Consider the following 21,025-nt stretch of genomic DNA (forward strand, 5'->3'; position numbering starts at 1 on the left):
GAGATCACACTACTGCACTCTAACCCGGGCGACAGAGTGAGACCCTGTCTCAAAAAAAAAAAAAAAAAAATTCCACAAAAAGATAAAGCAAATGGACAGAAGTGTATAGGAAACCTTCAGTAATACCCACATTAAGGTAAATTACTACCACTAGGGCTTCAAATCTGGTAAGCGTTTAAAAAAAATGCAGTAAGATATCCACTGTCATTCAATGTTATTTTATTTGGCATAAGTTTTTTTGACACATTTTGATACTGTTCTAGAATTCAGTATCTATAAAAAAATCATAATCCTCAGCTTTGAGATTCAAACTTCAGTTTCTCTCCATCTTTAGTTATTTCAATATATAATGTCCCCTTAACCATTCCATTATCAATGTCCTCTATATAGAAAATCCAGCACTCCTTCTGCAGTTTAGAGCCACTGCAATCTCTTAGGCTACTTTGAAATTTTTAAAAGAGCATCTCTTACAGCTGCAAAAGTAGTGCTTAGATGTCCCTTCGAAGTATAAAGTAAAGCTCCCCAGAGAAACCACACCACCTCTGCCTACTTATGATTTCCGGTACGATCTTGAGCAACAAACTTAACTACTTTGCTGTGTCTCCATTTCTTTCTCTGAAAAATGAGGAAATAACTGTACCTACTTCAAAGGATTGTTGAGGTTCCCATTTTAAGCACGACATAGTATTAACTCTTATTTAGCTCCAAATTCTAGTACTGTTTCACATGGGTACACTAGGTTTGCCTAACTAAAATATTACCTACCATTTTGAATATCTTTGATGTTTCCCCATGGTATGTAACATTCATTTAATAGGTAAATATAAACCTACTCTGTATATATACATGTATACTATATATGTAATATATTACATATATTACAATTATAGGTATTATATATTATATCGGATACCAAGGCAATTCTCAAAAATAGGACATCCTGTAGCCTTGAAGAGCTTGTATTTTGGGTGAGGAAACAAAATACATGAAACACTCATGTATCAATATAAAGCTATAAAAGATTCACTGTCACAGAGTGTGGTATACACAGTTAATGTTCAAAGAGTCATTGTGGGCTGCAGACTGCAGAGAAAGTCAGGCTGGAGTGGCCCTCCACCTAAAGGCAGGTGGGATCTTCACTAGTGGAAAGTGGAGAGAGGATTCCCCAGGGAAAGTGCTCATTCTGCAAAGGTTTACGTAGCACTCTCAGTTTGCCAGGTTCTGTTCTAGGCCCCAGGGAAAAGACAATGAGTGAAACAGAAGAAGTCCCTGCATTCAGGGAGCTTAAAGGGCACTCCATCTGAGAGCCAAATTTTGAAGGAATGAGAAAGGCTTGTCTTCCTGTCATAGGAAACACATCATTTAAATACCTTATGAACAGGAGCCAATGCTGTTATTACACTCACTATGGCTTTCCAACAGTGACAAACATACAGAAATTCCAAAATTTTTTCATGTACTGTAATATACTGCATTCTAAATCAGTTCCATCTTTAAAAAGTACATAGGCCAGGCACAGTGGCTCACACCTATAATCCCAGCACTTTGGGAGGCTGAGGAGGGCGGATAACGAGGTCAGGAGATCGAGACCATCCTGGCTAACGCAGTGAAACCCCATCTCCAGTAACAAATTCACTCCAAAGGAAAACATGTATACATCTTTTTTATTCTAAGATCCTTCTATTAATGACAACTCTCAACTCCTCCCCTCCCCAAAGAGAAAATGCCTTTAAGTAAAGAAACCCTCTTGTAAATACTGACTAGCAAAGCATTCTTAATCTTTTCCTCTTCCCAAAGATGGACCACCAGAACCTTCTGATAGCTAAGTTCCAGTATGCTTTTTTAATCACAAAGAAGACACACATCCAACTCTCCAGTCCTTTCAACTCCCAAGAAAATGTGAACTGTTAAGTTAAACCCTACGCTCATCTCGGAATCATTGTTAATTGGAACTGTTATGCCTACACAAATCATTAAATTCTATCTTCAAAATAGAATTAATGAAGCCAGAACTATTCAGTTAAATCCAATCAAAAACTTACTATTAATGCATAAAGTACTGGACTCAATACTAAGCATATGTTCAAGACATTTAAAGGCAAACTAAAAACTTAAGACACACAAATCTTTCACAACTACCTACAATGTAAATAACATCCTTAACATTCAAATGCCCAGTAAAACTGTGCTAGACTCATCAACAAAGTAATAGCCAGTCCACTGTTCTTTATTTTTTTAGTTTGGTATTGGAAAATTAGCCTTGTTTCATTATGTTTGTTTACCCTTAATTAGGAATGTCACTTAGAAATTAAATATGGAAAGAGGGGGCCATTTAAGAAAGGACCATTAGGGCTTTTTCAATATTTACCTTTTTCCAATGTCCTAGCATAGCCTGTTCACTGGGTGACAATGTTATATAATGGAAACTTTGATAAATAAGAGAAACGGGGCTTTGGAAACTATTCAGCACCTAAATAAAGGGACTAATTGTACTTCTATGAATTTTTAAAGCCATCTTCCAACTTGAAAAACACATTTACTCTATGGGTAACATTTTATATTGCCAACACTCTTATTTTACAAAGGCATAAACAAGCATTTAATGTACACGTTTGCCGGGCGCGGTGGCTCACGCCTGTAATCCCAGCACTTTGGGAGGCCGAGGCGGGCGGATCACCTGAGGTCTGGAGTTCGAGACCAGCCTAGCCAACACGGTGAAACTCCGTCTCTACTAAAAATACAAAACTTAGCTGGGCGTGGTGGCGGGCGCCTGTAATCCCAGCTACCTGGGAGGCTAAGGAAGGAGAATCGCTTGAACCCGGGAGGCGGAGGTTGCAGTGAGCCAAGACAGCGCCATTGCACTCCAGCCTGAACAACGAGAGCAAAACCCCATCTCAAAAAAAAAAACAAAACAATAACAATAATGTACACGTTTCACATTTGGACACACTGAAATCAAACTAACGTATTCAAATTTTTTTAGATTAAGTTACATAAAGCATGCACACCATTTGGCACAGGCCCGGCAAACAATCAGTACTCAACATCACCTGTTATTTTCCTAATTTTCCAACTTTAGAGTCAAACTAAATGTTATACAATTATATATATGATTATGTATATACAATATATAAATACATATAAATACCGTAAATTAAGCTAGTATGTTATTGCGTAAAGTAATGGTCTTACCCTAGACAAAGGTGAGTTTAATTCCAACAGATGAAACAAAGAATAGAAAACTTGTTAAGAAGTGTTCAATGTTAGCTCTCATCTCTGCAGGGTTTCAGGTGACTTATAGTTACCAGTCAGCCGGTCCTAGAGAACTTGCTCAAAATGTATAGTAAAGACGAACTACGTGGACCAGTGGCCATTTATTTGCAAAGTGGCACCAACCACTGACATCCGATCACTTCCATACTGATGCTGAAATCCTATGCAAATTCATTACCTATGTCAAGCTGGTTAACACTTCTGTCAAGTCACCACACAATTAAATAAAAATACCCAAAAGGCACTTACACTGACAATGCTATAGCATCCTGGCCATATCCAGTTTTGAAAACACTACGGTGTCAGCCACGCACCATTTAGGACCGGGAGAATGGAAAGCCAGTTTGGAGAACAGACGCTTTCTTAAGAGTACACGTGAATATGAAAAGGGACTCTCTGCCCTCAAGGCCAAAAAAGAAATCCTCTGCGCTGCCCGGCTTCATCGCGCCTGGTGGGACAACGTACACGACCCCTCCCCCGCCGAGTCCCGCCCCACGCGCGCACAGCGGAGCCGGAGGCGCCCGGCACTCGCAGGTAATGCCCGGTCCCTGCCACTTCCGTCGAGTTTTCGCAAAGGCGCCGCACGGCAAGCGACGGCCAGGTCCACGTGGGCCAGCAGGCGCGGGGGACGCAACCCGCCGCCGCCGCCGCGAGCCCCGCCGGCTCCCGCCAGCCCGGCCCCCACCCGCCGGAGCCCGGGAGTCGGGCCGGGGGCTCGCGGGGGGCGGCGCGCGCAGCCCGGGCGGGGTTCGCGGCGCGGGAGGGGAAAGGAGCCCGGCTCCACTCACGCGCCCGGGGGCGGCACTGGGGCCGCCGCTGCGTCTCTGCGGCTCAAAAAACTGAAAAGGGGAAAGGGAAAAAAAAAAAAAAAAAAAGACCTGGTTCCTCGTTTCATCCGGAAACCGACCGGCCGGCAGGAAATGACGAAGGCAGAGGGCGTCCAGGTCCGCTCGGTAACCGGTTCCCGCGCGCCCGGCCCCGACTCCGGGGGAAAGAGCCCCGGAGCGAAGCAGCGCTGGCCGCGTGCCGCCTCCGGAGCCGGCAGCGTGAGTGGCCCCGCGTCCCCGCGTCTCCCGGTCCCCGGCGGGGCCGCGTCACCCGGCCCCGCCCCGCGCCGCCCGCCCCACCCCGGACGCGGGGGTAAGGGGGGGTCGCCGCCCGCCTGCCCCCGGTCCCGTGCGGTCCCCGAAGCTCCGAGCACCTGCCCGGTCCCGGCGCGGAGCCCCTCGGCGTCGCGTGGACCTGCGAGTCGCCCGCTTCCGGAAGCGCACACGGCCCAGTTGCGGCGGCCCATCTGCCAGGGCGGCGGGGGCTTAGCGGGAGGGTTGAGGCTGAATCACGCGCAGCCTGCGGGCGGCGGAAACGTCCCTAGAGCCTCGCCGCCCCGGGACCCGGGCCGCTTCCTGGGAGAGGATTACATTTTCTCCCTGCTCCACTTGACTTTCTTCCGGAAGGAGAAGGTCTCGCAGGATCGGGGCCAAGGCTGGAAGAACTCAGGTTTGGGAGTCGTGTGTGTAACAGCCCCGCGCCTCCACACCCTGGCCTGTGGGGCTTTGGGCAAGTTATATAACCACCGCCGCCACCCCAGTTTCTTCTCCTGTAAAGTGGAGCTTTAGTGCCGCCCAGCAGAGTTGTTGGGATAATTCAGTGACTCTGTGGACTGCCCAGCACCTGTGAATTGCTTTCCTCGATGTTGGGTGAAGGCCTGTGAGCTCGTATGTACCCTTCGGCTTCAGGATCCCAAGCCTTCAGTGTTTCAGAGGGATGAGAGAAAGAAATCCCATTTTTTGATGCAGAGGATTTTGTTGTAAGGGACTCTAGGAACTAAGTGGTTCCAATGTGAATTTGTACCAAAATAACAAAGTTCTAAGAGACAAAAATGATAACATGCAAGGCACGATGACAAGCGGTGGTCAATTTTAGAACCACCTAGACATGACATCAGGAACCCAAAATCACGACACAGATTTTAAAGCTTGTGATACAGTGACCTAGTCCCTTGAAAAAGTAGTTCTCGGCTGGGCACGGTGGCTCACGCCTGTAATCCCAGCACTTTGGGAGGCTGAGGCGGGCGGATTGCCTGAGCTCAGCAGTTTTGAGACCAGCCTGGGCAGTATAGTGAGACGGCCCCCACCACCTGGTCTTTAAAAAAATAAAATAAAAATTACCCAGGCATGGTGGCACTTGCGTGTATTCCCAACTACTTGGAAGCCTGAGGCAGGAGAATCCCTCGATTCTGGGAGGTCGAGGCTGCAGTGAGCCGGGATCGCACCACTGCCCTCCAGCCTGGGTGACAGAGCGAGACCCTGTTTTTGTAAAAAAAAAAAATGAAAGAAAGAAAAAAGAAAAAGTAGTTCTCATCCTAAAAGTTTGTCAATCTAAAACCAACCCCTAGTTGTCATATATTGGCAACTTTATATACTCATGTTTACTTGAGACTTAATTCAGCCCATCCTAGCCTCTCCTTACTGAAATAGTTCAAGTATTACATTACAGGAAAATGTGAAAAAAGGTGTCTTGCTTTAGATTCCAGAGGAAGGCTGTGGTGGTATGCAGTAAGCACGCAGCAGGTGTATGTGTGTACACTTGGTTACACTGTGGCATGCCAGGGAGGAGGGGACGGGGTCATAGTTCAGGCTGCCTGTGGGCTGTGGGTCTGTACTGTGACTCAGGACCAGAGCACTCCTTACTCCTGGCAGCCTTACAGAGTCATGCCATTGATCATGATTGAGGACTGGGCGGCAAAGGCCTCCCCTCTGCAAATCTTTCACAACTACACTCCTAAAAATAACTCAAGTGCATGTCCCTGGAAGCGCAGAAGAGTGACCTCATGACATACCAATCATGTTGTATAATATAGGTTGTATAATTCACGTTAAAATTTTACCATTCTGTGTCAGCAGTAATTAGAAATTTTTTCCTAAGTGTAATTAAAGACTGCGTATTTGGGGCAGGAGGAAGTAGCGCTTTGAGGAGGAATATACCATTTACTGAGTGGCGCATGAACAGAATCTTGTGAAAAATTAAAGCAAGAAATTAACCTGCTTCTGATCCATTTTGTCATTAGAAAATAGGAAACATTTTGTAATTTGTCAGATAAATGACACCCGTGAAATGTTCTAGTAGCCAGTGCTGTATGGCTCCCCGTTTCTTGCCTAATTTGATAATAACTCTCAATCCTGAAAGCTGCCTCCCTTGCTGCATAATTGTCCTGGGCCTTCTGCAGCATCTCAAATCAGACACATAAAGTCATCTTTTTTTTGCCAAACACGGTGGTGGTTGTTGCTATTTTACACTTTGGCACCAACGAAGTTTGAGATTCCATAAATTATAAAGACAGTTATAGTGTCTGGGCTTCCAAAAGTTTCCATGTCTAAAGTAGGCTGATTACTTACTATAAATTATAAAGTTACATTCAGAGGAACTCTGGAATTTAGTTTTGAGGAGTAAGAATTGAAAAACTCAGTATGTCAAATACCGGCCGGGCGCGGTGGCTCACGCTTGTAATCCCAGCACTTCGGGAGGCCGAGGCAGGTGGATCACGAGGTCAGGAGATCGAGACCATCCTGGCTTACACGGTGAAACCCCATCTCTGCTAAAAATACAAAAAATTAGCTGGGCACGGTGGCAGGCTCCTGTAGTCCCAGCTACTCGGGAGGCTGAGGCAGGAGAATGTCGTGAACCCGGGAGGCAGAGCTTGCAGTGAGCCGAGATCGTGCCACTGCCCTCCAGCCTGGGTGACAGAGCAAGACTCTGTCTCAAAAAAAAAAAAAAAAAAACCAAATACTTCTGTACCTCTCACTCAAAAAAATCCAGAGCCAGTCTTCAGTATCTAGGAATTGGATATAGTCTAGTGTTTAAACAATATTTAGATAGTGCATCTGCAAATTTTTACAATTTAAGTTCTGTTTTTATTGTTCCCTGGCTAATTTTCACGAGACCAATCTTTATATTCAGCAGACACCCATAGTTATTTTAGTCAAATCACTCCTGCCCTCAGTGTGAAGAGTTGAAGTTAAATGGCTGTTCATGATACTCACTTTATTCTAAAGGAGTACAGTATGTCCCCAAACATCTGACAAAGACAAGTTGTCAGAAAGGCAGAAACATGCCATGTGGCTTAGGAACAGACCTCTCCTGAAATTTCATTTTTCTCATATAGAGGCAAGCTAAAAGAAAGAACTCTGCCCTCAAAACTATTATGTATATTAACTAGCTGGCCAAATCTACACTAATGAACACTTTGGAGGCTTACAGTATGGATCCTGCAAGACATTTTAATGAAAGAATTTTTGCAATGCCTTCATTGTTGTAGGCAGCGTAGAAAAAAAATCACCAAACAACTTTTTAGACTCTTTTTCTTGGTATTGGAAAATGACTGATTCTCAGAAACTACAGTGCAACTGTCACCTATATTTGTCCATTTTTCTCCTGTATATAGAGTGTCTAAAACAACACTTCTGGATTTTCTTTACATATTAGGTCATTTTACTTAGACTTACCTTTTATGTCCCAACACAAGGGAGGAACTCTCTAAGGAAAAATTCAGTTAGCTTCTCAAACACAAAGAAGTCATTACTTTTACTTGCTGTTTGATGCACTTGCTGTGACCACTCTAACTTTCTGTGGGAATGTCCAAAGAATGCATTTCCTAGGGTAGATGTCACAGCTGTGTCAATAGCAAAATGTATCTTTTCATCCCATAGCTTCTTTCAACCAAATTTGTCCAGCAGGCCAAAACTAGATAAAGCTCTAAATGTTTCCCAGTGTGGGAGGCATGCAGGGTGAGAGAGCCATGTTCTGACTGTCACATCCTTGCTAGGCTGCTGTGCAACACTTTTGTAGCAGCACAGCCAGGTGTTGAGTCTCTGTGGTTTTTGTTTTTTGAGATGGAGTCCTGCTCTGTCACCCAGGCTGCAGTGCAACGGCCTGACCTCGGCTCACTGTAACCTCCGTCTCCCAGGTTCAAGCAATTCTTCTGCCTCATCTTCCCAAGTAGCTGGGATTACAGTCACCTGCCATCATGCCCAGCTAATTTTTTGTATTTTTAGTAGAAACAGGGTTTCACCATGTTAGACAGGCTGGTCTTGAACTCCTGACCTTAGGTGATCGCCCACCTCGGCCTCCCAGAGTGCTGGGATTACAGGCCTGAGCCACCGTGCCCAGCGGAGTCTCTGTTTTAAAGTATTCTGTTACTTTCCTCTGGGTGTTACAATTTGGAAACTGCAATAACATTTCAAGCTCAGTCCTTTTAGTAATATTATTTTTTATCCCAAGTTTCTTAAAGGGCCAGATTGTAAATATTTTAGGTTTTGTGGGCTTTGAAACAAAATCAATACTGTGTAGGTGCAGTGCTTGGTATTTGGGAGATTGGTGCCAGGACCCCCTCAGATATCAAAATCTGTATATGCCCAAGTCCTGATATAAAATGGCATAGTATTTGCATATAACTTAAGCACATCCTCTATGTACTTTAAATCATCTCTAAGCACTTACAATACCTAATACAATGTAAATGCTATGTAAATAGTTGGTATAATGTATTTTTTAAAATTTGTATTTTTTTCCAAATATTTTCCATTCACAGTTGGTTGATTATGCGGATACAGAACCGTCAGATAGAGAGGGCCAACTGCACCATTTAAAATGTGCCACTTAGAAATGTAAATCCCATTCTTGGCTCACGGGCCGCACACAAACAGGCGGTGGACTGGATTTGGCCAGCAGGCCATATGTTTGCCAACCCTTCTCCAGACAGTGCTACCATCATTAATTAAAAGAAACCCTGCTTTCTTTTCTCTCTTACAGCTCCATGGCTGGGGGTTATGGAGTGATGGGTGACGATGGTTCTATTGATTATACTGTTCACGAAGCCTGGAATGAAGCCACCAATGTTTACTTGATAGTTATCCTTGTTAGCTTTGGTCTCTTCATGTATGCCAAAAGGTAAGTTTTTGTTTCTCAGGGTAGATAAAAACTGTGCATTTACAAGTTTTGCAAGTTTAAGAAATATGAAATGAATGCATAAAAGTAATTTCATCAGGCTGGGCACAGTGGCTCACACCTGTAATCCCAGCACTTTGGGAGGCCGAGGTGGGCGGATCACGAGGTCAGGAAATTGAGACCATCCTGGCCAACATGGTGAAACCCTGTCTCTACTAAAAATACAAAAATTAGCTGGGCGTGGTGGCGTGTGCTTGTAATCCCTGTTACTTGGGAGGCTGAGGCAGAAGAATCACTTGAACCAGGGAGCTGGAGGTTGCAGTGAGCCGAGATCGCACCACTGTACTCCAGCCTGGTGACAGAGCGAGACTCCGCCTCAAAAAAAAAAGAAATACATTTCATTATAATTTTTGTTCTAGTGCTGAAAGACACAAACTCTGGTCTCAAGCATTGGTGGCCAAGGTTTGGCTCTGAAAACCCCATTGCTGGCCAGACAGGGTGGCTCACACCCGTAATCCCAGCACTTTGGGAGGCTGAGGCTGGTGGATCTCCTGAGGTCAGGAGTTCAAGACCAGCTTGGCCAACATGGTGAAACCCTGTCTCTACTAAAAATAAAAAAATTAGCTGGGCGTGATGGCGCGATCCTGTAATCCCAGCTACTCAGGAGGCTGAGGCAGGAGAATCACTTGAACCTGGGAGGAGGATGCAGTGAGCCAAGATCATGGCACCGCACTCCAGCCTGGGCGACAAAGTGAGACTCCGTCTCAAAAAAAAAAGAAAACCCCATCGCTTTAAGAAATGAAGTGTTAAGTACTACTCTCAGCCTCAGCCCCCAGGCCAGCTGCAGTAAACTCTCAATTCTGCAATTTCTAATATAGCCCAATTTTATCATCCAGCCTAGGTTCATTGTCACCCTTCATTGAGCACATTTTTTTGGCTTAAGTCCCTGAATGCAGAAACACTGACTCCTATGTATTCAGCAAATCTCCCTTCAGCCAGTTTAAGCTTTTCCTTGTTTTTTTGTGCGTGACTATATCATAGCACTTATTAAACAGTGTTAGTCTTACCTGATTACTTGTCTGTCCATTCCACATCATGTCTTTTTTGTCTTTTACTTTTGGGTCCTTGGTGTGCCACATAGTGTAAATCTTCAATAAGTATTTCCTGCTTTAATTCCAGATGTTGTAGCTTAATTTAACTGCTTTTCCACATTCCCTGGCTCCTTTCCCAGAAGTACAGTAAAAAGCAGGAGGTGCAGGGATGCTTTAAAAAGAGGAAGAGCAGTGTTAGATTGGGATGCTTCTGCAGACGCATGCTTTACAGGTATCCTGTCCCAAGGTAAAAAGGCATTCGAGAGTTCAAGGTAATTAGTAATCCAGAAATAATTTACGTTTGGCCTGAAGAATCATTCAGAGCCCGCACTTGCGCCCAGATCTCAGCTGAACCCTCCTGGAGCAGCTGGCCTGTTGGCTGCTGAACTCTAGGGGTGGTGAGAAGAGGCTCCGTGACCATCACTGATCACCTGGCAGGTGACCGCTTTCCTCCAAAAACAGCCACCGCTGCCTCCCCATGTTTCTTTTAAAAGCAGAGGCACGCTGTTCTTAATTTTAAAAAGATGTCTCCACTAAGGCCATCCTATTGTATTTAAGAAATATGTTTATTCATTACTTTCCAAAATTAAGGTCTGCTCACATTCAGTTTATTCTCCAGCCCAGTCATTTAGCTTTGTCTGGATGTCATGAAAGGGAGGAAAAATCAGCTGTTTTCTTGTTTGTGATTTTCTCATAGATATTTGGCTTTTGGAGGATTGAGGAGAATCACAATGGAGGAACTTCACTTTGTTGTGTTAAGTGGATGTGTTCAGCTACTTACTTTTCTCACAGCCTCATACTTTTTAGTGAAAGAAAGAATACTTTGAGCCAAGGAAGCAGCTCTCAAAGACAAAATAGAAAGTAAAATGGTCTTGTCATTTAAGTCCTTTTACCACAGCTTCTGATGACCAGGATCATGAGCATATTACAACTCTATAGACACTAATACAAACATCTCTTCTGCATGGATTTTGCGTTTAGGAACAAAAGGAGAATTATGAGGATATTCAGCGTGCCACCTACAGAGGAAACTTTGTCAGAGCCCAACTTTTATGACACGATAAGCAAGATTCGTTTAAGACAACAACTGGAAATGTATTCCATTTGTAAGTATATTCAGCGCTGAAAGATACACATATGCACGTTTAAAATAGATTTTCTGGAATTGAGTTCATTTAGCAAAATCTTATTGGAAATCGTAAGTAATGAAAACTTAGTACTTTTTTCAGATGTTTAATATGTTTTTCAAATACTTATCCTTTGTTCCTTTTGTATTTTATACCATTTGCATGTGTTACTGGCTCAAAATAAGACATATAACTTAATTCAACATAGCAGCATTATTCACAATAGCCAAAAGGTGGAATCACCCATAAGTCCTCAGCAGACGAATGAATAAACAAAGTGTGGTGCATACAATAGAATGTTATTCAGCCCGGCCGGGCGCGGTGGCTCACGCCTGTAATCCCAGCACTTTGGGAGGCCGAGGCGGGCGGATCACAAGGTCAGGAGATCGAGACCATCCTGGCTAACACGGTGAAACCCTGTCTCTACTAAAAATACAAAAAATTAGCCGGGTGAGGTGGCAGGCGCCTGTAGTCCCAGCTACGTGGGAGGCTGAGGCAGGAGAATGGTGTGAACCCCGGGGGGCGGAGCCTGCAGTGAGCCGAGATCGCGCCACTGCACTCCAGCCTGGGTGAAAGAGCGAGACTCCGTCTCAAAAAAAAAAAAAAAAAAGAATGTTATTCAGCCCTTAAAAGGAAGGACATTCTGGTCGGGAGTGGTGGCTCACACCTACAATCCCAGCACTTTGGGAGGCTGAGGTGGGTGGATCACAAGGTCAGGAGTTCAAGACCAGGCTGGCCAAGATGGTGAAACCCTGCCTCTACCAAAAATACAAAAATTAGCTGGGCGCACTGGTGGGTGCCTGTAATCCCAGCTACTCGGGAGGCAGAGGCAGGAGAATCGCTCGAACCCGGGAGGCAGAGGTTTCAGTGGCCTGAGATCACACCACTGGACTCTAGCCTGGGTGACAGAGCAAGACTCTGTCTCAAAAGAAAAAAAAAAAGAAGTACATTCTGACATGCTACACATGGATGAACCTTGAAGACAGTATACTAAGTGAAATAAGCCAGTCACAACAGGACAAATATTGGATTATTTCGCTTACGTGAGGCAAATCATAGAGACACAAAGTAGAATGGTGGTTTCCTGGGGCTATGGAAGAGGGGAATAGGGAGTTTAATGGGTCCAGAGTTCAGTTGGGGATGATGAGAAGAGCTCTGTGGACGGATGGTGGTGATGGTCCCAGCAGTGTGAATATATGTAATGCCACTGAACTGTACACTTAAAAATGGTTAAAATGGTGAAGTTTATGTTATGTATATTTTACCACGTTAAAAATATCCTTTTAAAGAAACGTAAGTATTGTTTAAAAAAAAAAGTACGGAGCCTGGGGGCCAGGTGTGATGGCTCACGCCTGTAATCCTAGCTCTTTGGGAGTCTGAGACGGGTGGATCACTTGAGGTCAGGGGTTTGAGACCAGCCTGCCAACATGGTGAAATCCCATCTTTACTAAAAGTACAAAAATTAGCTGGGTGTGGTGGTGTTTGCCTGTAATCCCAGCTACTCAGGAGGCTGAGGCAAGAGAATTGCTTGAACCCAGGAGGCAGAGGTTGCAGTGAGCAGAGATCACACCATTACACTCCAGCCTGGGGGACAAGAGTGAAACTTCGTCTCAAAAAAAAAAAAAAAAAAAAGAAAAGTACAGAGCCAGGAGCTCTGTATGAAAAATTCTAAGTAAAGAACTAAGTTTTTACTGACATGTACACAAAACAAGTTATCTGCTGTCAGTAATATGCTCAGTAACACAGCAGATACATTATAAACCCACAGTTTATTTCTTTTTTGATGGAAATGATATAAAATAAAATTGATCCGAATTTCTGTTTGCAAGGTGTATTAGTTTTCTATTGCTGCTGTAACAAATTACCACAAATGTAGTGGCTTAAACCACACGAACATGTTGTCTTACAGTTCGGTGGGTTAGAAGCTCCACAGCAGCTGCACTGTGCTAACTTCAGGGTGCCTGCACGGTTCTGTTTTCCTAGAACCTCCAAGGAAAATCCCTGTCTTTGCCTCCTCCAGCTTCTCAGGGCCATCCACACTTCTTGGGTCACAGTCCCTTCCTCCATCTGCAAAGCCAGGAGCATTGCATCTTTCTGACTATTCTTTCATGTCCACATCTCCTTCTCTCAGAACTTAGGCAGGAAAAAAGCTCTGTAATTTTAAAGGCCCGTCTGATTATGTTGGGCAGATAATCCAGAGTCATCTTCCCATGTCAAGGTCCCTACCTTAATCACATCTTCAGAGTCCCTTTTGTCCTGTGAGGTAACATAGGCACAGATTATGGGATAAGATGTGGACATCTTTGGGGGCCATTATGCTTATAAGCAGTGAGCACATTGTGGATTTGCACATTTAATGAATCCCAGCATAATGGGTCCTTAGTGTTCGTGATGTATTTTGTCCTGACAGAATCTGGTGGTTCCAGAAGAAACAGGCAACAGAATTCTTTTTTTAATAGAAGACTCCCGAAGTTGTAAGCTTTGGGCTACAAAAATCTGGATCTACCCTGAGTAGCATAAACAAATGGTATCTCTTTCTTGGCTAATAAAAAACTTAGAAGAGATTGGCTGGGCGCGGTGGCTCACGCCTGTAATCCCAGCGCTTTGGGAGGCTGAGGTGGGTGGATCACCAGGTCAGGAGATCGAGACCATTCGGGCTAACACAGTGAAAAAGTCTCTACTAAAAATACAAAAAATTAGCAGGGCATAGTGGGGGGCATCTGTAGTCCCAGCTACTCGGGAGGCTGAGGCAGGAGAATGGTGTGAACCCAGGAGGCAGAGCTTGCAGGGAGCTGAGATCACACCACTGCACTGCAGCCTGGGCGACAGAGCGAGACTCAAAAAAAAAAAAAAAAAAAAAAAAAAAAAAAAAAAAAACTTAGAAGAGCTTGAAAGTTTTAAAGCTAAGCCGTGGATGACACAAAGATTTTTAGCCCTGTATTTTCTCTAGTTTCAAGTTAAGACAGTTTTTCTTCAATAAACGTTTCTTAGAAGTACAAAAAGAAGACAGAATTGCATATCTATTTTTTCTTCTAGTTTATAGTGAAGACGTTTATTATATGTTTAATCAACAATAAGCCTGTTAGGTTTATAAGTTAAAATGTAGTCAAATTCCTTATGTGTGGACAAAAGCATTATTATTAACTTTAAGATGGAAATGACAGGTAATAAAGGAAGAAATTACTAAACATTAATTTTAATACTTAGGTCAGGCATGATGGCTCACACCTGTAATCCCAGCACTTTGGGAGGCCAAGGCAGGATGACTGTTTGAGCCCAGGAGTTCAAGACCAGCCTGGGCAACATGGTGAAACCCTGTCTCTACTAAAAATAAAAAAAATTAGCTGGGTGTGGTGATGTCCACCAGTAGTCCCAGCTACATGGGAGGCTGAGGTGGCAGGATTGTTTGAGCCTGGGAGGTCAAAGCGGCAGTGAGCCATGATTGTGCTACTGCACTCCAACCTGGGTGACAGAGTGAGACACTGTCTCAAAAATAAATACAGTTTTGAAATTTTAATAGCTTAATGTTTACATTTTAAAGCTATGAATAATCCTGATACATGAATAATAATAATAAACATATAAAAATGGGCATGAGCAGTGTTGAGAAATTAGAGGATCATGAAGTGTAATACATCTTTTCCAAAGAAACAAAATTGTTTTAATTCTAGACTAATTACTTAGTGGGGCGCAGTGGCTCACATCTGTAATCCCAGCACTTTAAGAGGCCGAAGTGAGAGGATCACTTGAGGCCAGGAGTTCAAGACCAGCCTGGGCAACATGGCGAGACCCTATCTCTGCAAAAAAATAAAAAATTAGCCAGGTGTGGTGGTGTCTGTCTTTGGTCTCAGCTATCTGGGAAGCTGAGGTGGGAGTATTGCTTGAGCCCAAGAGGTTGAAGCTGCAGTGAGCTGTGATTGTGCCACTACACTGCAGCCTGGGCATCAGAGGGAGACTCTATCTCTGAAACAAACAAACAAAAACTAATTCTTTATTGAGAATCATGACTTGACTGTAATTTAATGTTGTTAAGTAGTAATCATTTTGCAGTTTTATTAATTTTATCTCTTCTTTTTCTTGTTGTGAATAGCAAGAAAGTACGACTATCAGCAGCCACAAAACCAGGCTGACAGTGTGCAACTCTCATTGGAATGAAACCTCAGAAAATGAGCAACAGAAGTAATTGTTGCAAGCTCCTGATTCTTTCTACTAAATCTTGAACAGCTTTAAAAACATTTCTGTCTGCATAAAATTATTTTACTTGTGACTTTTCCCCAATTGTTTTGTGCATTGTTTTGCCTTTTTAAATTACATCTTCAAGTGGCTCAAAAGGCCTTGACACAGGGAACCTGCACATATCCAGGATATATATAACCAGCGATGGTGACTTGACCATGCAAAGACCTGTGATTCCTTCAGGATACAATCAGTGAGAAATAAAAACACATCTTGGGAAGTGGGAATCCTGGAGTTTATGCCATTTGCAATATTAAAAAATAAAAATGCAAGTTATTATTCCAACAATAATTTCCTGTTTGATTGTATTCTGTGAGTGATAAGTGTCAGATCAATAACAGATTAATTTGTTGTTAACAGCTCTTTTTTTTTTTGAGACAGAGTCTGTCACCCAGACTGGAGTGCAGTGGCACGATCTCTGCTCACTGCAACTTTCACCTCCCGGGTTTAAACAATTCTCCTGCCACAGCCTCCTGAATATTCTGTTAACAGCTCTTTAATTAATGATCTTTGCTTCTTCAGAGCTTGTATGGTAGACCGCCCTTTCTACATCATGATGCATACTCCTGTGCTAATTTTAGAAGCTTTCCATAACTAGATTTTTTCCTCATTATGCTCCCAGGAGCGAGTTTGTTTTTATCCCCGTTTCATTTCTACCAGGTAGCTCTACTTTAGGCCATACTGGGGCCCTGCTGTTGAATAAATGGATACCTCTATATTGGTGTTGGCAACTCTGCGGTAGTAGTGCTACCACTGGCGAGGCAGTATTACTACCACTGGTGAATGTTGCTGTCTGGTTACTGCTGCATTTTTGGCATGCTAAGCTTTCCTGAAGAGCCTCATATCTTTTCCCATTCTGTACTGTACAATGAAATGTTTTTACCTAATTTTTCACGTTTATTTAAATAAAAGCTGACTGAGTAGTAGTGGGGAAGTTTAATTGTCCACATAAGTCAAAAGAATCCGTTTTTGAACTAGAGCTATTTTCAATTATAAGAGTGAGCTGGCTGGGCACGGTGGCTCATGACTGAAATCCCAGCACTTTGGGAGGCCAAGGTGGGAGGATCACGAGGTCAGGAGTTCGAGACCAGCCTGGCCAACGTGGTTAAACCCAATCTCTACTAAAAATACAAAAATTAACTGGGTGTGGTGGCATGCGCCTGTAATCCCAGCTACTCAGGAGGCTAAGGCAGGAGAATTGCTTGAATCTGGGAGGTGGAGGTTGCAATGAGCCAAGATCATGCCACTGCATTCCAGCCTAGGCGACAGAGCAAGACTTCGTCTCAGGAAAAAAAAAAAGTTAATAATGGCGTCAAGTATTTCCTTTTCCCCTTATTGTGAAATAAAATATATACATTTTAAATGGAAATTAAGGTTTAGACCAAATAAAATCAGGGAAATTGCATTTACTTTTAAAAATGTGTTGTTCAAAAATGTATATATTGTACAAAGTGAATTGACCAAACAGAATAATTCTTAACTCACAAAGGAGTTTGAGTGCACTTCCTACATGTTGAATTTAAATCTGACTAAAGGATTGTGAACAGTTGTAATTATGGGTTGTAGTAACAGCAACAAGGGGACAATCTTCTAAACTTGCCTTTGCCTAGGAGAACTACTGTATATTTCCACAAGTGAATTTAATCAGCAGTAGGAGTGGTTTACTTGTCACTGACGTGGCACAATCTGGACAAATTACACAAACTGGCTATCTCAGATGTGTAAAATTAATGTACATAAATAAACATAAGTCACAATGAAATGAATTTTCTTTGTGTCCACTAGATAGAGATGGTCATAACTACAAACTAGTAGATTATTTGATGAGCGTCGAACCCTGCCAAGTGACAGGAGATGAATTCCTCTCCGTTTTTTCGTTAAAGCAAACTGATGGGAATTGCACACACCCCACTGGCAGGAACAACAGCAAGCCGGCTTTGAAGTCTCTTCCCTGCTTCAACAGCTGAATTGGGGAGAAAGCAAGCCCTGCAGCCACACTTCAAAGCAGCGCTGCCTGGCTCTCCTGCTTCTGCTCAACATCCACCTGAGACTCAATGGAACTGTTTTCTTTGGAAGAAAAATGGAACGACTAATAAGCTAGTAATTAACCCTTGTGTTCTTTTTCTGGTTTCATCTCGCCTTTTTAATGCGTAAGATATTCAGCAGTAAGCACTGGTCAGCCTGCCCTGGTGCACAGCTTGAGTGTGTTAAATAACTGGCTGTTTAGCTGATGCCAGCCAGCTGCATGAAGGGGAGAAGGCCGCCTCCAAGGGCACAGATGTTTGCTGTTGACCTCACGCTGTGTCTGGTTGAGTTATTCATGATTCATCGGAAAATGACATGCAAGGTTTATGGTAAAACTGCTGTACAATCAAATATTTTAAGTATGCATTAGGAGCAAGATAAAATAGTAATAAAAAATAGCTTCAGATGTTAAGATGATATAAGAATAAATTTAACCTAGAAAATAAAGGGAGAAGGAATCAAAGAATGTTGTATAGAGCCAAGTAATTCATTCAGTGATTGATTGGTTCTGGAGTGTTTCCCCTGTGCTTGCTGTATGTGATCCTCTTCCATAGGCTATTCTAATAGCAGAACTAGAATAAGAGGTGCCAGAAAACCAACGGAAATAGGAAGGGCACTGAGCTAACCTCCAACATGTTCACAATAGGGAGGGCCAGAGGGCAGGGGCTGGAGCTCAGTGAGTGTATTTCCCACTTGGCTCCTTAATGAAGCCAGAGCCAAACTTAGACAAAGCTATAAAGTGGGGAAAATGTCCCATCTCTCCCTTTTACATCCTCTTTATCCTCCCATAAGCCTGTGAGTGAGACAGGTCTTGAATGAGGATTTAAGAATGGGAATGAGGAACTCAGAACTAAGGTGGTGAACCCTACACACCATAGCAGACATGCAAACTTTCTTTGACCTCTAACCCCAAATAAGTGGCATTCAGCACTGGACCTTATACAAATGAAACCGCTACTTTTATTTTATTTTATTTTATTTTATTTTATTTTATTTATTTATTTGAGACGGAGTCTCACCCTGTCACCCAGAATGGAGTGCAGTGGCACCATCTCGGCTCACTGCAACCTCTGCCTCCTGGGTTCAAGTGATTCTCCTGCCTCAGCCTCCTGAGTAGCTGGGATTACTGGCATGTACCACCACGCTGGGCTAATTTTTGTAGTGTTCATAGAGACGGGGTTTTGCCATGTTGGCCAGGCTGGTCTCAAATTCCCGACCTCAGGTGATCCACCCACCTCGGCCTCCCAAAGTGATGAGATTACAGGCATGAGCCACTGCATCCAGCCTTACCTTGATTTTATTTAAATATAGTAAAAAACGAAGACCATTTGTGGAGGTTAGTAACACTCCACAATCCAGGTAGGAAGGTGGGGTAAGTCAAAGGGAGGCCCCTCCCTGGCCCCAGTTTTGATGCTGAAGGAACACTGTGCTTTCACCTCCTTCAGGGTGATGTTTCTAGCGCCAGAGTTTCTTTTCTTCCAAATGGAGAAGTGACCGAGGTCTCACTGTTAGGAAAGAGTGGCTCTATCTCTGTGGCTTTTATTAATATATATTTTGACAAATTTCAAACTAGCCAAAGAAAATTGAGAATTTTTAACTACAACTGATTTGGTGGTGTTAACTGCAAATGCTTTTGGGCTCAGCAATCAGAATTTATTGAGAAAATGAACCACAAAAGTGTAAAATGTCTATGAGAAAACAAGTAAATGTACATGGTATTCCTTTAGTGGATAGGGAGAAGGGATTGTAATGTCCCTGAATAACATCTTTATTTTGAGGTCTAAAGAACCAGGCCCGTTCAAGTTGACTTTAGTTTTATATAATTCTTTATATCTGAAAGGATTTCTAGCACCTAATAGTGGCATAGTAACTAGCCCAAAGTAAATGCTCAGTAACTACTTGTTGAATTAATTAATTTACTTGTAACAGTTTATAGAGGTGATATTTTTTATGTGTGTTTTTAAAAAGTGTAGTCTCTGCTTCTGGTAATGGCAGAGTAATTGTGTCAGGCTAACTCTTGGAGATAGTGACAATAAGGTCAGGACAAAGTGTTTAAAAAACAACTATTTGGGCTGTGTGCAGTGGCTCAAGCCTGTGATCCCAGCACTTTGGGAGGCCAAGGCAGGTGGATCACGAGGTCAGGAGTTCGAGACCAGCCTGGCCAATATGGTGAAACCTCATCTCTACTAATAATACAAAAATTAGCCAGGCGTGGTGGCACAAGCCTGTAGTCCCAGCTACTCAGGACGCTGAGGTAGGAGAATTGCTTGAACCCGGGAGGAAGAGGTTGCAGTGAGCTGAGATCGCACCACTGCACTCCAGCCTGGGCATTAGAGCACGACTCCACCTCAGAGAAACAAAATGAAACAAACAACACCCCCCAACTGTTTGGAGGTAACCCTATGCAGACAAACAAACCAGAAGAAAGATGAGCCTTGAGAGAAGGGCACCTGTTGAGATTCTCATTTCTATGGTTTTTTGCCTGAAGGCATTTCCCAGTCCACAGCTCAGGACTATGGGGGAACACAGGCAGAAGGCCACAGTCTCTGAGGACAGAGCTCAGGGACTCTGGAGAGATGACAGTGACAGGGACATCCCAGAAAGAAGTGAACCACAGAAGAACTGCATGTAAATTTGGGCAAGTCTTTGGCTGATCCTTGAACTATGCGTCTATAATCTCTCAGGAGCCTAGCAGGAAGCAAATCGCTAAAAAGGCTGAAAGAGGCTGAGGTGGTAGTGAGCCAAGATTGTGCCACTGCACTCCAGCAGCCTGGGCAACAGAGCAAAACTCCATCTCAAAAAGAAAAAAAAAAAAAAAAAAGCTGAAAGAACTGAGCAGTTTTCAGCTGCTGCCACCACAAGAATTGCCATTCGAGCCTTGCCAAATTAATTTTGCTTGCTAGAACAAAAATCAGCACTTTTCAGAGAAAGCTAACAGAATCTAGAGACTTTGTATCACTCACAATGTCCAACATGCAATAGAAAATTACAGGAATGTGAGAAGAACAGGAAAATGAGAACAGAAAGAACAGGAAAATGAGGCTACAGTCAAAGAGAAAAAAATGGGGCGATGCAGTCTGTAGCCGAGAAAAAGCAGTCAATAGAAACTGACTTCAAAATTACCCAGATATTGGATTAGCAGATAAGAAGTTTATTTAATTTTTATTGATTTTTTTTATTTTTTTGAGTCAGGGTCTCACTCTGTCACCCAGGCTGGGGTGCAGTGGCACAATCACAGCTCACCGCAGCCTTGACCTCCTGGGCTCTGGTGATCCTCCCAACTCTGCCTCTTGAGTAGCTGGGACTAAAGTCACACACCACCATGCTGAG

At 43.3% G+C, this 21,025-nt stretch overlaps 2 protein-coding genes across 9 annotated transcripts in view; one reads left to right on the forward strand and one right to left on the reverse strand.

The window, feature by feature from the left end:
• The window catches only part of SLC20A2 (solute carrier family 20 member 2), a 128,826-nt gene extending 124,279 nt beyond the window's left edge, over positions 1-4,547 (reverse strand). The window contains exon 1 of one of the 3 annotated variants that reach the window (XM_055296087.2): positions 4,475-4,547. The gene's annotated coding sequence lies outside the window, so the exon portion shown is untranslated. Of the gene's footprint in view, positions 1-3,522; positions 3,655-4,151; positions 4,332-4,474 lie in introns of those variants that run through there. The other 2 variants (XM_055296084.2, XM_055296081.2) reach the window with 2 other exon arrangements.
• On the forward strand, positions 3,723-15,961 carry SMIM19 (small integral membrane protein 19). Of its 6 annotated transcripts, none has more exons than XM_055296103.1 (4): positions 3,723-3,807; positions 9,082-9,219; positions 11,289-11,413; positions 15,525-15,961. In XM_055296103.1, the coding sequence occupies exons 2-4, from the start codon at positions 9,086-9,088 to the stop codon at positions 15,587-15,589; spliced, it is 324 nt and encodes a 107-aa protein (XP_055152078.1). In that variant the 5' UTR covers positions 3,723-3,807; positions 9,082-9,085; the 3' UTR covers positions 15,590-15,961. The 6 variants fall into 6 exon arrangements, with proteins under 6 accessions (XP_055152078.1, XP_055152079.1, XP_063467074.1 ...); XM_055296104.1 differs by lacking the exon at positions 3,723-3,807 and adding an exon at positions 4,176-4,319; XM_063611004.1 differs by lacking the exon at positions 3,723-3,807 and adding an exon at positions 4,232-4,413.
• Positions 15,962-21,025: the final 5,064 nt, after the last annotated feature.

Source organism: Symphalangus syndactylus, chromosome 10 (assembly GCF_028878055.3).
Source record: "Symphalangus syndactylus isolate Jambi chromosome 10, NHGRI_mSymSyn1-v2.1_pri, whole genome shotgun sequence".
In the NCBI taxonomy this organism is placed as follows: domain Eukaryota; kingdom Metazoa; phylum Chordata; class Mammalia; order Primates; family Hylobatidae; genus Symphalangus; species Symphalangus syndactylus.